The following is a 19,067-nucleotide window of genomic DNA, read 5'->3' on the forward strand; positions in this document are numbered from 1 at the left end:
GGGGTGTGCCAACAGAACTGAAACAGAAATTTTAAGAAAAGTGAGAGGTCATCTGGAAAGAAACTTTGCGACTCCAGTTTTAGAAATCTGTTTTCTCCTGAGAAGCTGGAGTGACGAGCACCTGAGGTGCTCCTGCAGCTGTCACTGTTTCGTGAAGAGGACTGTGTGATACTGCAGTGCTTCCATGACAACAAATAAGATGTTACATATTGTCACTGTGAAGTTCTGACGATCTCACCAGAACTTAAAGATGAATATTCACGTTGTCTTTAACAAAAAAATCAGCGTGAGAAAGATTGCCACTTTAAATGCCCTATTTAAAAAATATTATTCATAGTAGCCTGAAGTTTGAACAAAGTCCTTTCCATCAGATTTCTGCTTGCAGATGATTTCAGATGGTAACGCCATGGGTTTCCACTAACTTACGGAAGGAAGGGCTTCCCAGTCAATCTGTCCAGAGTTCTTGCGCCGTCCAACAGTGCAAAACCCAGGCTCCCCTTAAGCAAGACCTGCACTTGAGCTCCCCATCCTGGAATGTGCAAACCCAAGTTAATGCTTTGTGAATTTCATGACTTCAAAAGGGTGAGGAATCTAGGAAAGGAGAATAAATAGCTTCGGAAGTGGGCATCAGAGTTTACTAATTTATAAATAAGTGTATTACAAGTGAAATGAAGGTATATCGGGCTCTACTGCCTCTTAAAGGTAACAAATCAAACCTAAGTAAATATTTGCCTTCCATAATTTTAATGAATTTAAAGAGTCATGTGTTGAAATTGGTAACTCTAATGATGAATTGATCAATCTTTATCAATATTAACGGGACATAATGGCATGAGACATGTATCAGAAGGCTATAGCTTAGAAATATGATTCAATACATAACTTTAAACGACACAGGTCATAAAGAATTCAAACATTCCCACCCTGAGAAGTTTTATTATTATATTAGCACTTATTATACACCCAGGTTTTGTTATTCTGCAAACTTATTATACACCCAGGTTTTGTTATTCTGCAAACTTATTATACACCCAGGTTTTGTTATTCTGCAAAGAGGAAGTTCTTAGTTTCAGTCAGCTGGATAAAAAGTGCAAAAATTACTCCAAAAACATGCATAAATGCATAAAAATTTACTGACAGGAGAAAAATGTTTTAATCCTGGGATTGATTGAGTGCTTTGTAGCTGCTCCTAGGAAATGCAGTGGAATACCAGTTGACTGAAAGAATTTCGGTAATGATTCCAGTTATGCAGAATGGGATTTTCCTTATTATCTGCATATTTTAGAAACTGCTGATTCCAACGTAACTGTCCTCAGTCCTCTTCACCAGTGTTCTTTTTGGCCAAACAAGCTTTCAGAGAAAAACATCCCTAAAATTTCAGGTTTGTGTAGAAAGCCCACGGTCTTAAAGACCTCCTTCTAAATTCACTTAAGCAATACATTCTCTCCAACCCAGAAATCTCCTCGTTAGTTTATATTTAAATATGATGAAGTGGGTAAGTCACACAGAGAAAAACCAATACCGTCTGCTCTCACTTCCATACGGAATCTAAAAACCAACCAATCGATCCACTCACACTCAGAACAGATAGGAGGCTGCCAAAGGCAGGGGAGTGGGTGAAATGGGTGAAGCGGTCCGACGGTATAAGCTTGTGGTTATAAAATAAGTAAGTCCCGGGGATGTGACATGTAGCCTGGGGCCTGTAGTTAGTAATACCTGCATTGCAGATACGAAAGTTGCTTAAGAGAATAAATCTTAGAAGTTTTCAACACAAGAAAAACAATCTCACTAGGTGTGGTGAGGATGCTAAGCCGTAGCCGTGGTGATATTCGGGGGTGTCTGCATAGACGGGGTCACCACGTATGCACCCGAAACTCGCATCTTGTCGGATGTCAGTCATTGCTCAATGGAAGAATTCGTGCCCCATACTCAAATACAATCACAAAATGTGACGCCATGTGAGGCCACTGCTCCTGTTCAGTGACCCTGTAACACATTGTCGGACCATCTTTACTCCGGTCAGATAAAATTAGAGGTACTTTTCTGTCATTTAAGACAAATAATGACTGGTTACAGGTCAAGTCCTAAATAGTTGGTGAAAACACGTGCCTCTCTCTCTGCTCCGAAGGACCGCCTGGTGTGAATCAGCCTCCAGGTGAGTGCCTTCCACATCATCCTTACAGCCTTGCTACGGGCCTCTGCGGTTTCTATCTGAAACCTGGGGCAGAGGCCTTCGGTTCAGCTCCGGAGCAAGTTCACGCGAGGGAGGGATCCCTGATGCAGGCTCTTGAAGGGGTCTTCTCCCTGTCCTTCTGACTCCCAACGCTAGGTTCCACTGTGTGCGGTCACCCTAGGTGACCAGTCTCATCTTCCTGGGGTGATTCTCTACTTTGAGATACCATTTGTTTTTCCAATGGTGCTAATTATAAATGAGTAATAGAAACCACAGAATCTGGAACTTTCCTTCCACTTACAAGTCAGGTAACTTAAAGATAGTCTAAATACATTATCTACCAGTGTCACTGGCCATGGTCTGCCTGACCGTGGGAGAGCGGGCTAAACAGAGTGCGCCCGGGAGGATGGCCATGGTGCTCCAGCCCCGAGCCGGGGGGAACCGCAGTCTCAGCTGACTCCTTTCCCTCCTCTTTGATGGGTCATCTGTAAAATACGTGTACTGGCCACTCAATTAAATGAAATCATAATTCACGTGGAAATACCCCCGATTCATTCATTCTTAAAGCATCCTTTCTTTAAATAACATCAATGGGCAATAAACATTAAAAGCATTATAAATTAAAGCATCAAGATCCCATTGGCCAATTAGAGAAAAGAGCCAGAAATTAAAAAAAAAAAAAAATCCTTGTGTTCACAAAGAAAAGGTCCATGTGGAGAAAGGGTCATTCTCATGGTAATGGGAGTGTAAGCTCGTATAGGCTCCCTTATGGACAGTTTTGGCACAAAGTCCCACTGTGATGCAGAAATCTGTTGTAGGTATTTGTTCTAAAGGAATAATCCGAGGGGCGCCTGGGTGACTCAGTTAAGCGTCAGGACTCTTGATTTAGGCTCAGGGTCCTGAAATCGAGCCCCACATCAAGCCCCACATCGGGCTCCATGCTCAGCGGGGAGTCTGCTCCTCTCTCTCCCTCTCACTCTGCCCCTGTCCCTGCTTGTGCGCTCTCTCTCGCTCCCGCTTTCAAACAAATAGATCTTAAAAAAAAAAAAAAAGGAATAATCAGAAATATTGAGTGCAGTGTTCTTTGTACTCATTTGTAATAGTGAAAACTCAAGAGGAATCTGATATTGCTTTCTAAAATTCTAACTAATAGAGAATTGATTAAGTATAGTCCATCTCGATAAGATTAGAAAGTTTTGATAAAATGGGAAAATATGCATTATCTACTATCGGGTAAAGAAAGCGAAGTACAAGAGTATGAGCATGATCTCTGTGTTTCAGAGGTATGGAGAAAAGATTAAGCGCTAAAACACTAACAGTGATTTTTCTTTAGATGAAGATAATAGTTAATCTTTATTTCTTTTTCTGTGTTCCAAGTTTTCTGCAATGACTTATTATAAGAATATAGTTATGTAAAAAGTACAGATGCTTGCCAAATGTTACCCTTTGGTGTCTTTTAAGCTCACAATTCAGTAAGTGGCTTTCAGTGGTTCCCATCACCTTCAGAGCAATAATAATAAAGTGCATAACAAAGAATTTCACCTTGGAAAAAAGAAGCTTGTGTGTACACACAGGTTTCTGAGAATTCAGGAGTTTAGGCATGATCTACACGAACATTAATAGCTTTTCAAAAATTACCAAACGTAGGAATGCAGGGACATGAATCTTAAAGGTTTTAATCATTTTTCACCTACAATGCCTAAGAGCTTGTTTCCCCTCGATAAACTATTGTCTATCATTGTTTCAAGGCTTTTATATCTCTTTAAATACTGATGAAATGACAAGGACCATCCTCACCCAAATCACATTCTGAGGAAGGTCTCAAACTTTGAAAAGTCCCACATTTACAGGAAAAAATATCTGATTAGTTATTATACGCAAGGCTCACTCTGCAAATACGAATGCATGCCGACTACGTTAGCCTAACCAGACAGGAACGCAGGACGGCCACGTCACATGCCTTCTCCCCAGGCCCCCCCAGGCCCCTGCCAGCCAGGTGGGGGCCAGCTCTGTCTGGCTGCTGGGGGCCATTTGCCCTCCTGCTGCAGAAGATGCAGGCCTCTTCCCTGGGTTAAGAGAGGCGCACAGAGGAATGGACAGAACACAATGCCATGTGCGGAGTCCATTCCGGGGATGCACAGGTGAAGGAAAGGTGGGCACGTTTATTCAAATGCAGACGAAGGAAGCAGACATGTAAGGAAACCCTCAAATCAGAGGTAGGCAATTTCTTCCCGGGATTAGTCACTCTATCTGTATTTGTGCAAACCGAGTTTCTGCATTACTATGTAGACCTGTATTCAATTGAACTTGCTACAAACTCATAAGAAACATTATTTCAACGTACTTTTCAGATCCAACAGACGCCAGAGCTGTCCCGTTTTGTGATCCGACATGGGCTGTAGTGGGAGGTGATCTGAAGACTGCACGTCTGCTCAGGGTGGCTGCTTACGTCCTGTTGATCAGCGGCACCTGACCACTCAGCCCAGCTGAGTCCCCATCCCAGAGAGGCCAGCCCTTGACTGCCACACCCTCACCTAGGCACCTGGGGCAGCTCCCACCAGGCACAGATCAAAGGGGGTGATGGAGAGCTGGGCCCAGCAAAGCCTCCCTGCTTTGAGCCCAAGTTCTGTCAATCACAAGCCATGTGACCTTGGGCATTCGCTGTGCCGGGCTCCTCATGTGCACGCAAGCATGCAAGTAACAGGGCCGTCTGCATACAGGTGTGAGGCCTGAGCACAGTAACACGTGTGAAGAGCTCAGAAGGCTCCCGGGCACCAGGAAGCACCCCATACACAGAACTAGGATCGCCCTCTTACTAGTAGTAGTCATAACAAGATAACTTAGTCCCCCACCCACTGGTCTGTGACAACAAGGGTGGGTGACGAGATAGCAGTGTGATTATGAATTAGAAAAAGAAAAAAGTAAGAAAGGAAACCCCGAATTCTGTGCCCAAGCCCCAGTGGTCAGGACTCGAGTGCGAGCAGCTTCCAAATGTCCTAAGCCAGCGGACGCTGCCCGGCCTCTGACCTCCCTGCACACCACGGCACCTGCGCTTCTGACTCTTCTGCTACAGGGTGAAACTGCCGAACCCCGTGTCTGGGGGCCTGTGGTAAAACAGATATGACTTCAAAGGATTATTATGCGAAGACCCCACGCTCCTGCCATAGGCTTCATTGTTATTCTTCTGTGTCACCCCTTGAGCCCAAAGTACATAATCACCCAGTAATTGAACCGAAATGTCTAAATGGCTGAAGCCCCTAAAGGACAGAGCTATTTACCAATGAAAAAGTGGGAAGAACTGTAGCGAGCCTCCCCGGCGCTCTGGGCATTAGCACAAAGACTGTGTCAACATGGCGCCCTGACCGCTGCTGCGCCAGGCATTAGCGGAAGCAGAGCCATCCTGGCCGTGCCTTCTAACCTTTCTCAGGATATAATTTGATGAAAATTGAAGCAAAAGGTAGAAAAAGACATTTTCTTGCTCCTGTCAGGAAGTACTTCTGGAGAGGAAAGAGGCTGGGGGCCTTGACGTCAGCGTGTCCCTCAACACAGACGGAAGCGTAAGCCCTGGAGTTGAGGGCTCGGGAGTCCCCTGCTCAGACACCCGGAGTCCTGGTGTCTCTTCAGTGGAGCCCCTGGGCGCTCCAGAGGAAGGCGCACGGGTCCCCAACACGGAGGCACACAGCAGCTCAGTTTTCCAAAACTGTTGAATGTCCGAAGTGCAGAAATCAGGCTTTCCTCTCTAGGGCAACACAGAAGTAGTTCCAAGGCCCCTAGGGTCTCTGCCTTTAGAGCAAGACCTACCCTTCCACCCCCTCATTGAGGGCCTGGATTCCCACTGCGGATAACCGGAAACAGTTTCAAGCAGCCCACGAGATCCTGTAAATGAAGCACCTCGGTCCGTGTCTATGCAGAGGAACCATCGCTCAGTGGCTCAACTCAGTCATCCGTGGCACCCAGCGGAGTTAACAATTTTAATTATCATTTTAAAAAACACAATACTTATCATGTGAATGAAGCACGTCAGCCACAAATCATGAAACGAGGATCCTGAATAGAATTTTTGTTGGTTGATCGCATGAGCAATACCTCTCGCTGCCGAAATAACTTCTCGGAGGCAATTTAATGACGACATGACAATCTATGTAAATCAAGAACTGCTTGTGGGTTTATTTTACATTTGAGAAAACAGTGGATTTAATTGTGTGAACCAAAATGTACTGTACAATATTAATGATAGAACATCAAAATGTATAATTAATAGTGCATTGCTTGCTTTGTTTCCATTTATTTATTTTTGTCTGATATACATGCATCTGGAAAGATGCAGGTGCCAGTAAAATTTCTCTATTTAAATCAAGCTGCAGGAACTAAATTTTATTCAAAAATTGTGGTTTTACATTATATACACAGAAATTTAATATAAAATGACAATATAAAAAGTTAAAAGAGAAAGCATACAGCCAGAAGGTACAAAGAAAGTTGAATAGATTAAAATGGTACGATATGTAACATATAGGGGTTTTTAAGCTGATGCTCGCAATTTACAAGGAAAGGACTCCAACGTTTGCCCCATGTTTTTTTCATTTACCAATGCAGCACGCTATAGAAAGGTCAGCTTATACCAAAGCTTACATTTGTAAATAACTATAAACCGCAGTATTTTACAGGAAAAAAGAAATAGCATTTTTACACATTTTTAAATAATAGCTTGCATACTTTTTTTGCCGAAAGTGGCATTTTTTTTTTTCAGCATCCAGAGGGTTTGGGCATAGTGGCAACTGGGGTGTTTGGTAGTGGTGGTGGTGGTCGTGGTGGGTGGTGGTGGTGGTCGTGGTGGTGGTGGTGGTGGTGGTGGGTTTTTTTGTTTTGTTTTTTGTTTTGTTTCAATGTGTAAAGCTGTGGCTTCCTAACCCCTAGACAACTTTCTATCTTCCAACAGCTGCATGCATGTTTCCTTCACAAACCAGTTCTGCATATAAAAGCTCATTTTTTAATTATTAAATAAGTTTTGTGTCTGACACAGCTTTTGATCTGAATGAAATGCCTTTAAGCCTTTTTTCTTTTTTTTTTTTTTTTGAGTGAAAGGCACAGAAATGCAATTGCAGTCCTCAAAGGGTTAAATTTGACACTACTAGGTTCTATGACCTTTATTGTCATGGCAACTTTGTAATTTTAGGATGTCTTTTTATCATTGTTATTTGTGTCTTTCTTTTCTGCTAAATAAATGTCTCTGAGTAGTGTGCCCCACTATTTCCTACAAAAGATAGCTTAACATCAAGAACAGATGTTGAAAATAAAGGTCAGACTTTGACTCACGGAAAAAGAAAAATAACATGCACAATCGGACAAAGAGCATATAAATATAACTACAAAATATGTGTAAGAAAAACCAAGGTCCAGACAGCCAGCTCGGCAACAAAGGGAAGGCTGATTTCGGAGGCTCAGCCAGGCCTAGTGCAGTACAAAGACAACGTTTAGTGCAATGTGCCGCGGTCCCTCGCATACCTGGACGCTATTGTTTCTCCAGCTCCGTCACATAGATCAGGTGGTCCTCCGGGGACTTGCCGTGGGTCTTACTAAGGTGCAGTTTGACTGCGTGCTTGCTCGCAAAAGTCCGGTTGCAAAGCTTGCATTGGAATGTGGAGCCCAAATCGTCCTCGGCAGCCCCTACCGGGCCCAAAGCTTTGTTTGCCAGGACTTTTGAAACATTCTGCTGTTCTTGAATCTGATTTAGTGGCAGCTTGGAGAGATCCTTCAAGCTGAAGCCTAAGTGTGTCTCTAGATGATTTATGTACGTAGAAGCAGTTCTGAACTGAGAGGCACAATCGTTGCAAAAGAAGACAGGATGCCCCGTGTCCAAATTCTTCAGGAACTTCGTACCCCCTGTCCTCCTCAGCTGATACTTCACGTTGGCCAGCCAGTGGCTGATGGTGGTCATGGACAGCCCGGTGAACTTGGAGATGTGCACGCGCTCCTGCGGGCCCAGGTCCGACATGATGTACTTACCTTCCGGCGTCTCCCGCAGGCTCGAGGCGAACTGGGCCTGCAGGATGAGCAGGTGCTGGGGGTTCCAGTTGGACTGCCGCCCCTTCCTCTTGTGCACGGGCGACAGCTCGTCCAGCGCCTCCTCGAAGCTGCTGCCGTCGGCGTCGGACTTCTCCGACACGGTGGAGGGCGTGGAGGACTTGGGGGTGAGCCGGCCCGTGAGGTTCTTCACCATGTCGGAGATGTCCATGAGGGCGCTCTCCCGCAGCGGCGACGACACGGAGTCGGCTGCGCTGGAAACCAGGGGCTTGCTTTTGGACTTGGTCAGGTCGATGGGCTGGTCGCTGTTGTCGTAGTAGTAGCGGTCGATGGCGTCCGCCTGCTTGATGGGGGTGGCGGGGTAGACCGGCTTGTCCAGCATGCTGTTGCTGATTTTGTACAGCATGGCCAGCGGGTCCAGCGACGGGCTCACGGGCTTGGACACTTTGCCCAGGTGGGTGTTCATGATGGACTGCAGCGCGCTCAGCGGGTTGATGAAGGAGGGCTCCGGCGAGTGGTCCGTGATGATCCCCAGGTTATTGCAGCCGTTGGTGACCTTGGCTTTCAGAGGCTCGGTGCCGTTTGGGGTGTGCGCGTCCAGCACACCCTCCTTCTTGGCCTTGCCCGCCTCCGCCTCGGGGCCCTTCTTCTGCTGCGCCTTGCCGCCGCCGTCCTCTGCGCGAGGGAAGTCTTTGTTCTCTTTGGCCACGGGGGACACGGCCTTGGCCGGAGAGCCCTTCTCCCTCTCGGCAGGCCGCTCCTCCTTCTTCACGCTGACCTTGCCGGTGACCTTCTCCACCAGCTCCTCCATGGCCGACACGTTGCTCTTGTGCGGCGGCGGCGTGAGACTCCCCGGGGAGTGCAGCAGCGCGCTGTGCTCCGAGGCCAGCGGCTTCACGCCCCCGGCGTAGGACGGCTGCATCTGCACGCTCTGCACGGCCGGCAGCGGCTTCACCGTGCCGGGCAGCTGGTAAGCCGCATGGATGCTGGGGTAGCCGCCCCACGAGGGCGCGCCGTTCTGGGCTTTGCTGATGGCCGTGGAGACCGTGTTCTCCAGGGACTTCAGAATGTCCACCCCGCCCTTGGGGCTGTCGTCCAGGTCCTCCTCACGGAGGTACTGATACAGGGCGGTGGGCTCAAACTTCTCGGGGGCGTCCTCGCTCTCCTCCTTGACCTTCTTCTCTGGCTCGCTGGCCGCCGGCGCCTTGTCCTTCTCAGGCTCCTTCTTGTCCTCGGAGGGTATGGAGCCCGCGGGGGAGTCGGGCTGCTTTTTGATGTGGGAGGCGGGCAGCCGGGTGTGCGTGGTGGGGGGCAGAGGTATGGACTGGATCTTCTCTTCCACCACGGGGTCCAGCACCAGCTGCTTCCCTTTCTTGGAGGCCGAGGTGGTCACCTTGAGGAAGTGGCCAGTGACCATCATGTGGGCTGTGAGCTGCTGCAGCGTGTCGTGCGAGCTGCCACACTCCATGCACTTGAGGATCTGCGCCTTGCGGGCCTCGAACTGCCAGGTGTAGCTGGCGCCGTTCTGGTAGCCGTAGCGGTTGTTGGGCGTCACGTAGGGGTTGGCGGTCTTCTGGTCCTTGGCCGACTCGCTGAGTGCGGCGTCGGCGGCGAGCCCCGCCGGCTCGGGGGAACACGGGGACGCCAGGTCCTGCAGGGCGCGCTTCTTGGTGGAAGGGACCAGTTTGGTGATGGCTGGCACTGGTTCCTTCAGAGGCACTTTCTGGTAATGCTTTGTCTTGATCATGTGGACGCTCAGGTCCTGCAGGGACTCGAAGGAGTGGCCGCAGTACATGCACTTGAGCACCTTCTGCGCGTCCTCCTTGCCTTCCATCTCCATCAGCGAGCGCTTCCTGGGCTTGGACCACCGCTTGGTCTTCTCGGAGTCCTTGTCCCTGTTGTCGTCGCGGTAGTGCCCCGTCTCGTTCATGTGCACCGTCAGCTCCACCAGCGTGTCATACGCAGCGCTGCAGTCCTTGCAGCGGAACTTGCTGGCGCCCGTGAACACCGAGCCGTACAGTTTGTTGTTCTGCCTGTAGAGCTGCACGGTGCTGAAGAGGCTGGGCTCGGGCAGCAGCCCGTACGACGACGTCTGCTGCAGCGTCTTGGCCAGGGCGGCCTGGTGCCAGTCGTAGCCCGAGCCGCCGCTGCCGCTGGTGCCAGTGCCGGAGCCGGAGCCGGAGCTGGGGGTGCTGGCCGTGGTGCCCGTGGTGCCCGCCGTGCTGGCGGGGGGCGTGGGGGCAGGGGTGGAGCTCTCCTTCTGGCCCGCATCGTTGTTGCTGGTGGTCGAACCGGACTTCTTCAAATCCAGAGCTAAGCTGGACCAGCAGGACTCAGAGAACAAGTTTGCATACACAGCCTTGATTTGTGCCAAGCTGTCCTGGGGGTAGGAGACGCTGTCCGGGCCCTGCAGATCCTCTTTCTCTTCTCTGGAGCCAGAGCTTTTGAAATGCACTAGCTGGTCGCTGTTCTCACTGAAGGGCGACCCGTAGCCAGCGTCCTGGTTTGTCGCGGTGCTGACGGGGGAGTTCTGGTAGCTCTGAGCTTCCTTGATCTCGGCGTCCTCATTGCACACGTAGTCGCTGTCTGGGATGTCCAGAGACAGCCCATCCTCCTCCACGGTCTCTTCATCTATTTCTGCTGCCTTCAGTTCTTCCTCCGGAACATAAGCTAGGAGAGAAAAATGAAACACAGTAAGGAGAAATAAATCATCTTCAAGGACACGGCCTCCCCAGCAGTTAGGTAATCTTTGAAAAGATGTTTCTCAGCCAAGCGCCCGGGCTGCAGGGCTCTCCCCACCCGTGTGGAGCAAGCCCGTCTTCGGCTCCTGCGGAAACAAGGTTCCCACCAGGACAGTAGCCCCCCTCCTCCCAAGCCAACACAGTCAGCCGAGGAGCCTCCGCTAAAGGGCCAGTATCTGCCCCCTTCTTAAAAACATCAGTTTGGCCGCCACAGCGGGGCCCGAGGGGGACCCCGGCCACCTCCTCCCGGGGGCTCTTCCTTCCCTAAGTGACGTGCGAGTCCGTCATGCCTCCCCATCAGGCGGACCTGTCAACTTTCGGGGCAAGATGATCCACAGACAGTATCACATAGTTTCCATAAATAAAGAGCCTCCCCAACGGCAAGAGATAAAAATACTCTGGTACTCACTCAAAAGGACAAAATAGAGCCCCTCCAGTCCCCTGCCTGGACAGAGCAGACATCACCGGCATGGGGACACCAGGCAGTCGTACTAAGCAGCATTCTTTACAAGAGCCAAAGGGTGGACACAACCCAAATGTCTGCTGACAAATGAACGGATGAACAAAATACACGTATCTACACGACGGAATAGTACTCAGCCTCTAAGAGTAAGGAAACGGACCCACTACAGCGCGGATGAACCCGGAGGGCACTGCGGTCAGTGCGATGAGCGACAGAAAAGGGTAAATCCGGTCGGACTGCACCTGCATGAAGTACTATGATAAGGAGTCACTTCGCAGGGACAGAGAGCGGACTGCGGTTTGCAGGGGCTGAAGGAGGGCAATGGGGACGCAGCGTTTCATGGGGACAGAGTTTCAGCCCGGGAAGATAAAAAGTTCTGCTGACGGATGGCGGGGGTGCTTGCACAACAGCGTGAACGTCCTTAATGCCACTGAACTGTCCACTTGAAAGTGGTTAAAATGTTAACTTTTATGTGATGAATATTTTACCACAATAACTTTTTTTAAAATTTTACCAGAGCCGAGAGTATTCTCTACGACAGCCCACCTCGGGCTACACAGCACAGCGACCTCTGGGGTTGAAGGCATCACCTCCCAGAGGAACTACAGGACACGGACACCTGTCACATGAATGAGAGGTTTGGAGGGCACACAAATCATTACATGAAACCCGATTTTTTACTGCAGGGCATTTTAGATCGTCTAATATGTGACAGACCTCGCTAACCCCCAAGGGGAGCTAACTGCACGCACCACCTCCTCACTTACTTGGGCAACAGTTTTATTTATCTTTAATTTTTGTTTTTGAGGCAACAACTAGCCGAACTAGCGTTCCATGCACTCCTTGGGAAATCTGGGGTTAAGATATTTTCCAGGAAGCCCCTAGAAAAAAGCACTGATATGATGCGAGGGGTGTCTCATTAAATGTGATCACTCATTATCACATTATCAGAGCCCGATCCTAAGGGAACGCGGCAAAGAGCACACGCGTCTTCAGGAGTGGCTGGGAGGAGAGACGGAGAACATCCCGGCTGCCCAGGGGGCGGACGCCGGGGGCAGGAGGAAGGGACAGGGGAGTATCAGCACCTGCAAACCGAGGGCGTGGGGTTGGGGCAGCGGCAAGCCCCCGTGGGCATGAGCGCACACACTCCCCCAAGGACGCACGCACAAGCACACACATGCACACGTGCACGCACACGCGCACGCGCGCAGAATCCTGCCGACTCGGTCACTCGGTCAGCCTCTCTCTGCTGGACCCTTCAGCATCCCTGCACACACCGTGGGCCCATTCCCACCCCGGGGCGCTGCCACCGAGCCGTCGGAGCACGAGCGTGCACGCGGTTCCCAGCAGAATCCCACACAGAAGAGCCCTCCACGAACAAGCCACAAGGGCAGCGGGTGTAACCGCAGGCATCCGGGTTGTGCTCCAGACTCTGCTACGGCCCTCCTGTACGATGTAAAGCTCATAAAATTTAAAAAAATAACATGACCGCCAAGTTGAATGTCATCTTCATTTTGTCTGTAATTAAGTTTTCGGACGGTCCGGGGTTCTGAAGGTTCGAAGCTCAGGCCCCAGCCGAGGGCCCCACTTCAGAAGCCCCAGGCAGCCTCGCCACCTCTTCGCAAGCCCCGAGGTCCACCCCTGTGGATTCTGACGGGGCAGCTAAGGCTCCGAAGCCGTCTGGGCAGGGCCGAGTCCGTCTGAAGATGCAGGCGCCAAGTCCCACGGGCGCCGGCCCACGGAGCGGTCCCGAAGCAGCTCCTGTGGCACGCCGTCAGGCAGCTCCACAAACAGGTCCACGGGAGGAGGCTGCCTGCTAGAAGTGGTCTATCCACTTCTGGGAAAGCAACGTTCATGCCCTAGCAAGGAATTAAAACGAATTTCAAGGGAAGGTTTTTGTTGTTGTTTTAGAGAGAGCACAAGCAGGGCCGTGGCAGGCAGAGGGAGGGGGAGAAGCGGGCTCCCGCAGAGCAGGGAGCCCGACGCGGGACTCGATCCCAGGACCCCGGGATCATGACCTGAGCCGAAGGCAGACGCTTCACCAACTGAGCCCCCAGGCGTCCCTCAAGAAAAGGCTTTACCTGAACCAGTTTGGCTCAGCCTGGGAGGCCCATCACTGTGGGTCTGTACCCGGCATCACCTGTCAGCTGGTCTGTCTCCCTCACAGGATGGGAGAAGGGCTGCCCACTGTCTCCACCCCAGTGGGCCCCCATTGTGTGTGCAGAATAAAGAAAGGACTTCTGTCTTGGCTCTGGACATGCAGAAATGGGAAATCCCCTGTAACACCACGAGGGTCTGTCCAGCACCCCTGGCCCTCACCCTCCGAGGTGGCTTCTCTGTCCAGCACTGCCCCTGCCCCCATTATGCAGATCCCCCAGCAGGCGCTGCAGAGCCTTCCAGCCGGGCCTCGCCCTCTTGTCCTGCAGCCTTCTTCTTTGGGGCCGGCTCTGGGAACCCGCTCTCACAATCCCAGAGTTAAAATCTGCATGAAACCCATGCCCTGCATGGGGGTACGAATCCCCAGGTGGACCCCGCCCCCTGCCACGCGTCCAGCCTTGGGTGCAACCTGGTCCCAGGCAGGACCCCCAACCTTGTGAACAATACTTATCCCCGAGGAGCCTTAGATGTCACCTCCATCGGGACGCCTCTCAATCCCTGCCAGAATCCACCACGCCTGGAGGATTGAGAGATGTTCACTTGCCCGTCCTCTCCATCAGACTGCGAACTTTCACTCCGCTCACACCGCCGAGGCCACCCCGCCGGCCACTCGGGGGCCGTGTTCGTTTTATCACCTCCTTCCACCCCCGGAGCCTCTGAGGCAGCATCACGGAGACGCCTGTTTGCAGATGAGGAAGCCGAGTCTCGGAGAAGCCAAGCAACATCCCCCAGGCCGCCCAGGGAAGAAACAACCACGCGGCGTCCACGTGTGGGTTCCCCAACTCCCAGGCAGCTCCTTCCACCCAGCCACCTCGGGATGAGGCTGCTTTCCTCCGCCCGTCACGTCTCCACGCCAGGGAGCACGTCCAGAAAATGCCGTGGACGTCAGCCACCCAAGCCACTCGGCAGGGAGCATACAGAAGAACACCTCTCCCGCGCCAGCCGTGCTGAGACAGCCCCAACCAAAGCAGCAAGAGGACAGAGTCTCAAATGCGGACACTCTAAGGCCCGATAACTTTGCTTCTGGACGTAGGGCCAGGAACACGGTGCGAACTACAGACAGAGCTTTACGCATGATGTCCTTTATAGTATCCTTCCACACAAAACGTGCCACGCTCTAAATCGTCAGCAAGAAAAGACCATCAAGTGATTTGTAGTTGATTCCAAGGACGGACTATTATTCAGACGTTAAAAAGTATCTTTAATGACAATGGGCAAAATCATTAAGTGAAAAAAGCAAAAGACAAAAACAAGGGAAAAATTCTTTTAAAAGAATAGTGGGGTTTTTTCTAGGTAATGAGTATCTACGGGTTCTGTTGAGTGACGTGGCTCTTGATAAATATCTCTATCTTCAAAATCGTCATCAGTGTTTTCAGCTCAACAAACAAGGATTAGCCACCAGACTGTTTCTAGAATAAAAGAGCTGGCAGCAGACCTTCAGGGAGCACCTAGCAGCCACTAGCCGGACCCTGGGAACAGGGGGCTCCGGAAGGGCAGGGCTCAGCCTGGGGGCGGAAATGTGCAAAGGGCTTGGTTAATTGTTATTTTGCAAAACATGTTAAAAAGTAAAGGGCAAGGGCAGAACAGCGAGAGGTGCAGATGCATCTGGGTTTTGGTAAGAGGGGTTGAGCTTGCCAGGAGGGTCTCCTGCTCCTGGAATGCATCCCCCCCACCGTGTTCCCTGTCCCGCCTTCCCCTGGAGAAGGCTGCCGAGTCCCAGGGACGGACGCAGGGGCAGGGCGTCTTCAGCGGCCCTCAGCCCACCAGCTCAACGGTCATCGTGCTGCATCGCTTCAGCTTTCCAGAACGTTCCTGTTCTGGAACGTTAGGGTGTACGCTTTCACCATCTACTCTTCCAGCGTATCAGTCCTGGTAAGGTGAAATTCCCTGGCGCTTTTGCTCTTCTACCATGTTGTTTTAGCCTGTTGACCTATTCTTTGAATGAGTTCACTTTTCAGTGCTAACATAACAAGGGGCCGGAGGAAGCGTGGACCCAGAGGGGCAGGCGGGGGCCACCCGCCCTGAGCCCGCACCGTGACACCCTTCTGCCCCCAGAGTTGTTTTCCCGCTCCCTCCTAGGATGAGACGGGCAGGGTGAAATTAGCTGCTGAAGACAGTGCATCCACTTAACCCAGTAATCTGCATTCCAGTGGCCCCTTCCACCGGCCCGCCAGTCAAAACACACGTCAGGGCACCCACGGTCACGTGGAATGGCCACAGCACATAACGGATGCAAGGGATTCGACCTCCACACAAAGGAAGGCATGAGGGAGCCCACGGAATGTTCCAGATTGATTCCGGGAGCCATCAGGCCAGCCTCCCTTACCCCTCTGCCCTCCATTCTGAGAAACTTCAAGGGCTGCCTTGGCTCCAGGGCCCCAGGCCTAGTGATGACAATAAACACAGCAGAAGTTCCAGAGCAGCACCTCCGTGCTCACCAGTGGCCGGCACCCACCCAGCACGTGACCCCTAATCTTCCAGTCCTCTCCACCTAACCCCTGGGCAGCTGATGGATAGACCTTCCTGAGGCTCCCCCAGGGCCAGGGCTGGGCTCCGACCCTCTCTGCCTTGCTTACAGACCTGGCCCTTTAAAAGCAATGCTCGAGCCCCCCAGGCCACCCCCAATGGCTCCTGCCTTCCAAATCTGGGCTCAGGCCAAGGGCACTCACATCCCAGGGTCAGAGCCCTCAGAAGGCTCTAAAACCTACTGAGTTTCAATATAAGAGTTCGGGCCTGAGAAGGATGAGAAGGCTGGATCTTGCAGGACAGGGCTGTCCTAAACAAGGAAATTCTCATACCATACCCACCCCACGGTGCCTGAAAAGACCAACCGGACACTGGGCTTCAGCAGGAGGCAGGGAAGGAGGCTTTTGGTTTTGCCACGTCTGGATTTTGAAGACAAGTCCCCCTGAGCCACATCTGCCTCACGTGGCAGGTGCACAGAGAGGGTGCAAGGGGTGACTGAAGGAAGGGGTGACCTGGGCAGCCTGGACCTGGAGGCCAGGGTAGGCGGGGGAGGGTGACATTGCACCTGCTTATCTCTAGAGGGTCCAGGCTAATGGGGCCACTGCTGTGGTCCCCTCTTAAAGGACAGACACTCATCATTTTTGTGACATGAGGACAGACATAGGGAAAGACAGACAGATGAGACACCCAGGAAGGAGCCCCAGTCCAGTCACCGATGAACAGTGTGGCCAGCACACACTCACCCACTTGTGAGGACCTCAGTTTCCCCAAACCGCATTCATGACAACTATTGGTGTCTTTTGGGCAGCGGGGGCATCTAGGAAGTGCTCACGGAGATGGCGGCATGTCGTCACCAAGCCCAAGTCCATGTTTGCCGGCCCCTCTGCATCCTTCTCACACCCTGCAGGTGCAAAATGAACTGGGACACGCGTATTCAGGGGCCGTCCCCCTACACGGTCGGAAGCACCCCCACTTAGCTTCGCACCCACCTCGCAAGCTGTGGCTAACCTCTGAACAGTCGGGACAAAGTAAGGAACGTCTGTCCCGATGAGAGCCGACCCATCACTGGCCTTGAGCACCGGGCAGATGGTGCCCTTAACAACCAGACTCAAACTCGGACCAGGGGGTCATTTGGGAAGTTTGTTCTTTAGTCTGCACCATCCGGGCCCCTCTGTCTGCGGTTTCCCTGATGACTACATCTTCCACCAGGGAACAGAGCAAGGAAGGGGGGTAGCAACTCACAAGGAGCAGAAGCGGGGTTCCTGTTAGCAGCTCTCCCCGAGGCCCGATGCGGGAGGCGGTGGAAATAAATGACAAGAATCGGGCTGGGAAACTTTGTTTACCCAAGCTCTTTTCCTCATTAGCACGCATAATTGAGAGCTGGCTGTGAATGAGGAAAATGGATATTTAAAAGTGACAAATATCAAACACAGGTCTCGTCCCTGCTTGGTTACTGGCTTACAGTAAATACCAAACTTTGCTATCGTATTGCCACCTGGTGAAACTATACAATCGTACCAAATTACATGTTTATCTACATCAAACTAGGTTTTAGACCGGCAAATGTGATATCCATGAACAGATGGCCATTATATCAAAATACACTTACTCCAAGGGGCCAATTCACAGAAGGGTCTTACACCCACCTAGGTGATAAATGTGCAGCTGCAATTCATTGTGGAATCTTGCAAAACACACTTTCTTCCAATTTATAATTGATCACTTGTAAAGTTACTTCACCTCTGTTACCAAGAGAGCAGGTGGTTTTGATGAAAGTTAGAATATATTGGGAAATAAAAAATGCAGAGAAAGCAGATATAGGTACAGAGCTCATTCCTTCCTACTCTGAAAAGGACATTAAAATACAAGCAGGATATATGTGAATTTACGAACATAAGTTCTGATTTTTTGCAGGAAGGTTGACACTCTGCCAGCAGAGCTGAAAGGCCACTTCTGCTCACATGTGATAGGAGCAAAAAATTTTCTATCGCTTTGGCAGATTTTAATTGCCTGGTACCAATCACTAAAGTACTGGTCTGCTATACCATCTGATTTACACTGGAATCATTTCTTTATTTAAAACCCGATAGAAGCCATTTTTAAGAACGGCAGAGTCTGTAAAAACAGTGGCCTGTAATTTTTACCCATCTCTAATTTTAATTAGGAATCCACAGGTAACTTCCTTGGCTGTAATTTCTTCTTTTCCTTGCTACCCCACAATTCAGTGTCGAGTTCAAGGAGAAAGAAGAGACCCCCTGTCAAGGCTCCTCCCAATGAGCACACCAGCTATGATCCTTGTGCCCATTACGTTCATGCGACCGAGCCAGTGGAACAGCACGAATTACAGCTTAAGCCAATGACAGAGACCACAAACTTCCGCTGGTTTTCAGTGATATCAGGAAGGAAGAGAGGAAAAATGTATAAGAACCCTGCAATATTAAGAGAACTTAAACTGGAGAAGACCAAGAAGTCAACAATTCTTCTACGAACCTGAGGAAACACACGTGCGTCACTACCGCCGGACGGTATGATAGTAAACTCTAGACATGTTCTCTTGTTCCATGAATTAAAAAGTCTGCCATCGCCAACAGTGCATGCCCGATGCCACGCATGGGGACATCACGTGTTTTCGGTGCCTGCCTCCACACTGGGGAAGGACGGACACCGCTCTCTGGCAGTCTGACAAGTCTGGGACTACAAACCCAACATCAGCAAACCAGGACCAAAACACCGGGCTCCAACCTGGTATTACTGACCGACACCAGGAAAGACTTTCATCACATAGGGTCAGGTTCAGCCTGGCAGATGACATTTGGCAATCAGGAGGGGAGACTTGCGCGCGAACTGTCTCTTCAAATGGCTGAAATCAACACGAGAAATTAACTCGGCTCGAGCACCTCCCCGTGCTCGCACAAGACCCGTCATGGAGAACCAGTAGCGAGCCTCTCCCCGTCCCGGAGACACGGTGCGCCCCTGCAGTTCCTCAACCACGTTTCCTGTTAGAGTGAACTTCCCTAAATAGGGGTGTTGGGACACACAAGTG

At 50.9% G+C, this 19,067-nt stretch overlaps 1 protein-coding gene across 2 annotated transcripts in view; it reads right to left on the bottom strand.

The window, feature by feature from the left end:
- Positions 1-6,316: 6,316 nt before the first annotated feature.
- The window catches only part of TSHZ1 (teashirt zinc finger homeobox 1), a 77,167-nt gene continuing 64,416 nt past the window's right edge, over positions 6,317-19,067 (bottom strand). For both annotated transcript variants that reach the window (XM_045790280.2, XM_045790281.2), the window contains one exon: positions 6,317-10,867. In XM_045790280.2, the coding sequence (XP_045646236.2) occupies positions 7,686-10,867 (3,182 nt within the window). In that variant the 3' untranslated portion in view covers positions 6,317-7,685. The remainder of the gene's footprint in view (positions 10,868-19,067) is intronic.

The sequence above is a fragment of the Ursus americanus genome, chromosome 19 (assembly GCF_024610735.1).
Source record: "Ursus americanus isolate L20-20 chromosome 19, mUrsAme1.1.p, whole genome shotgun sequence".
Taxonomy (NCBI): domain Eukaryota; kingdom Metazoa; phylum Chordata; class Mammalia; order Carnivora; family Ursidae; genus Ursus; species Ursus americanus.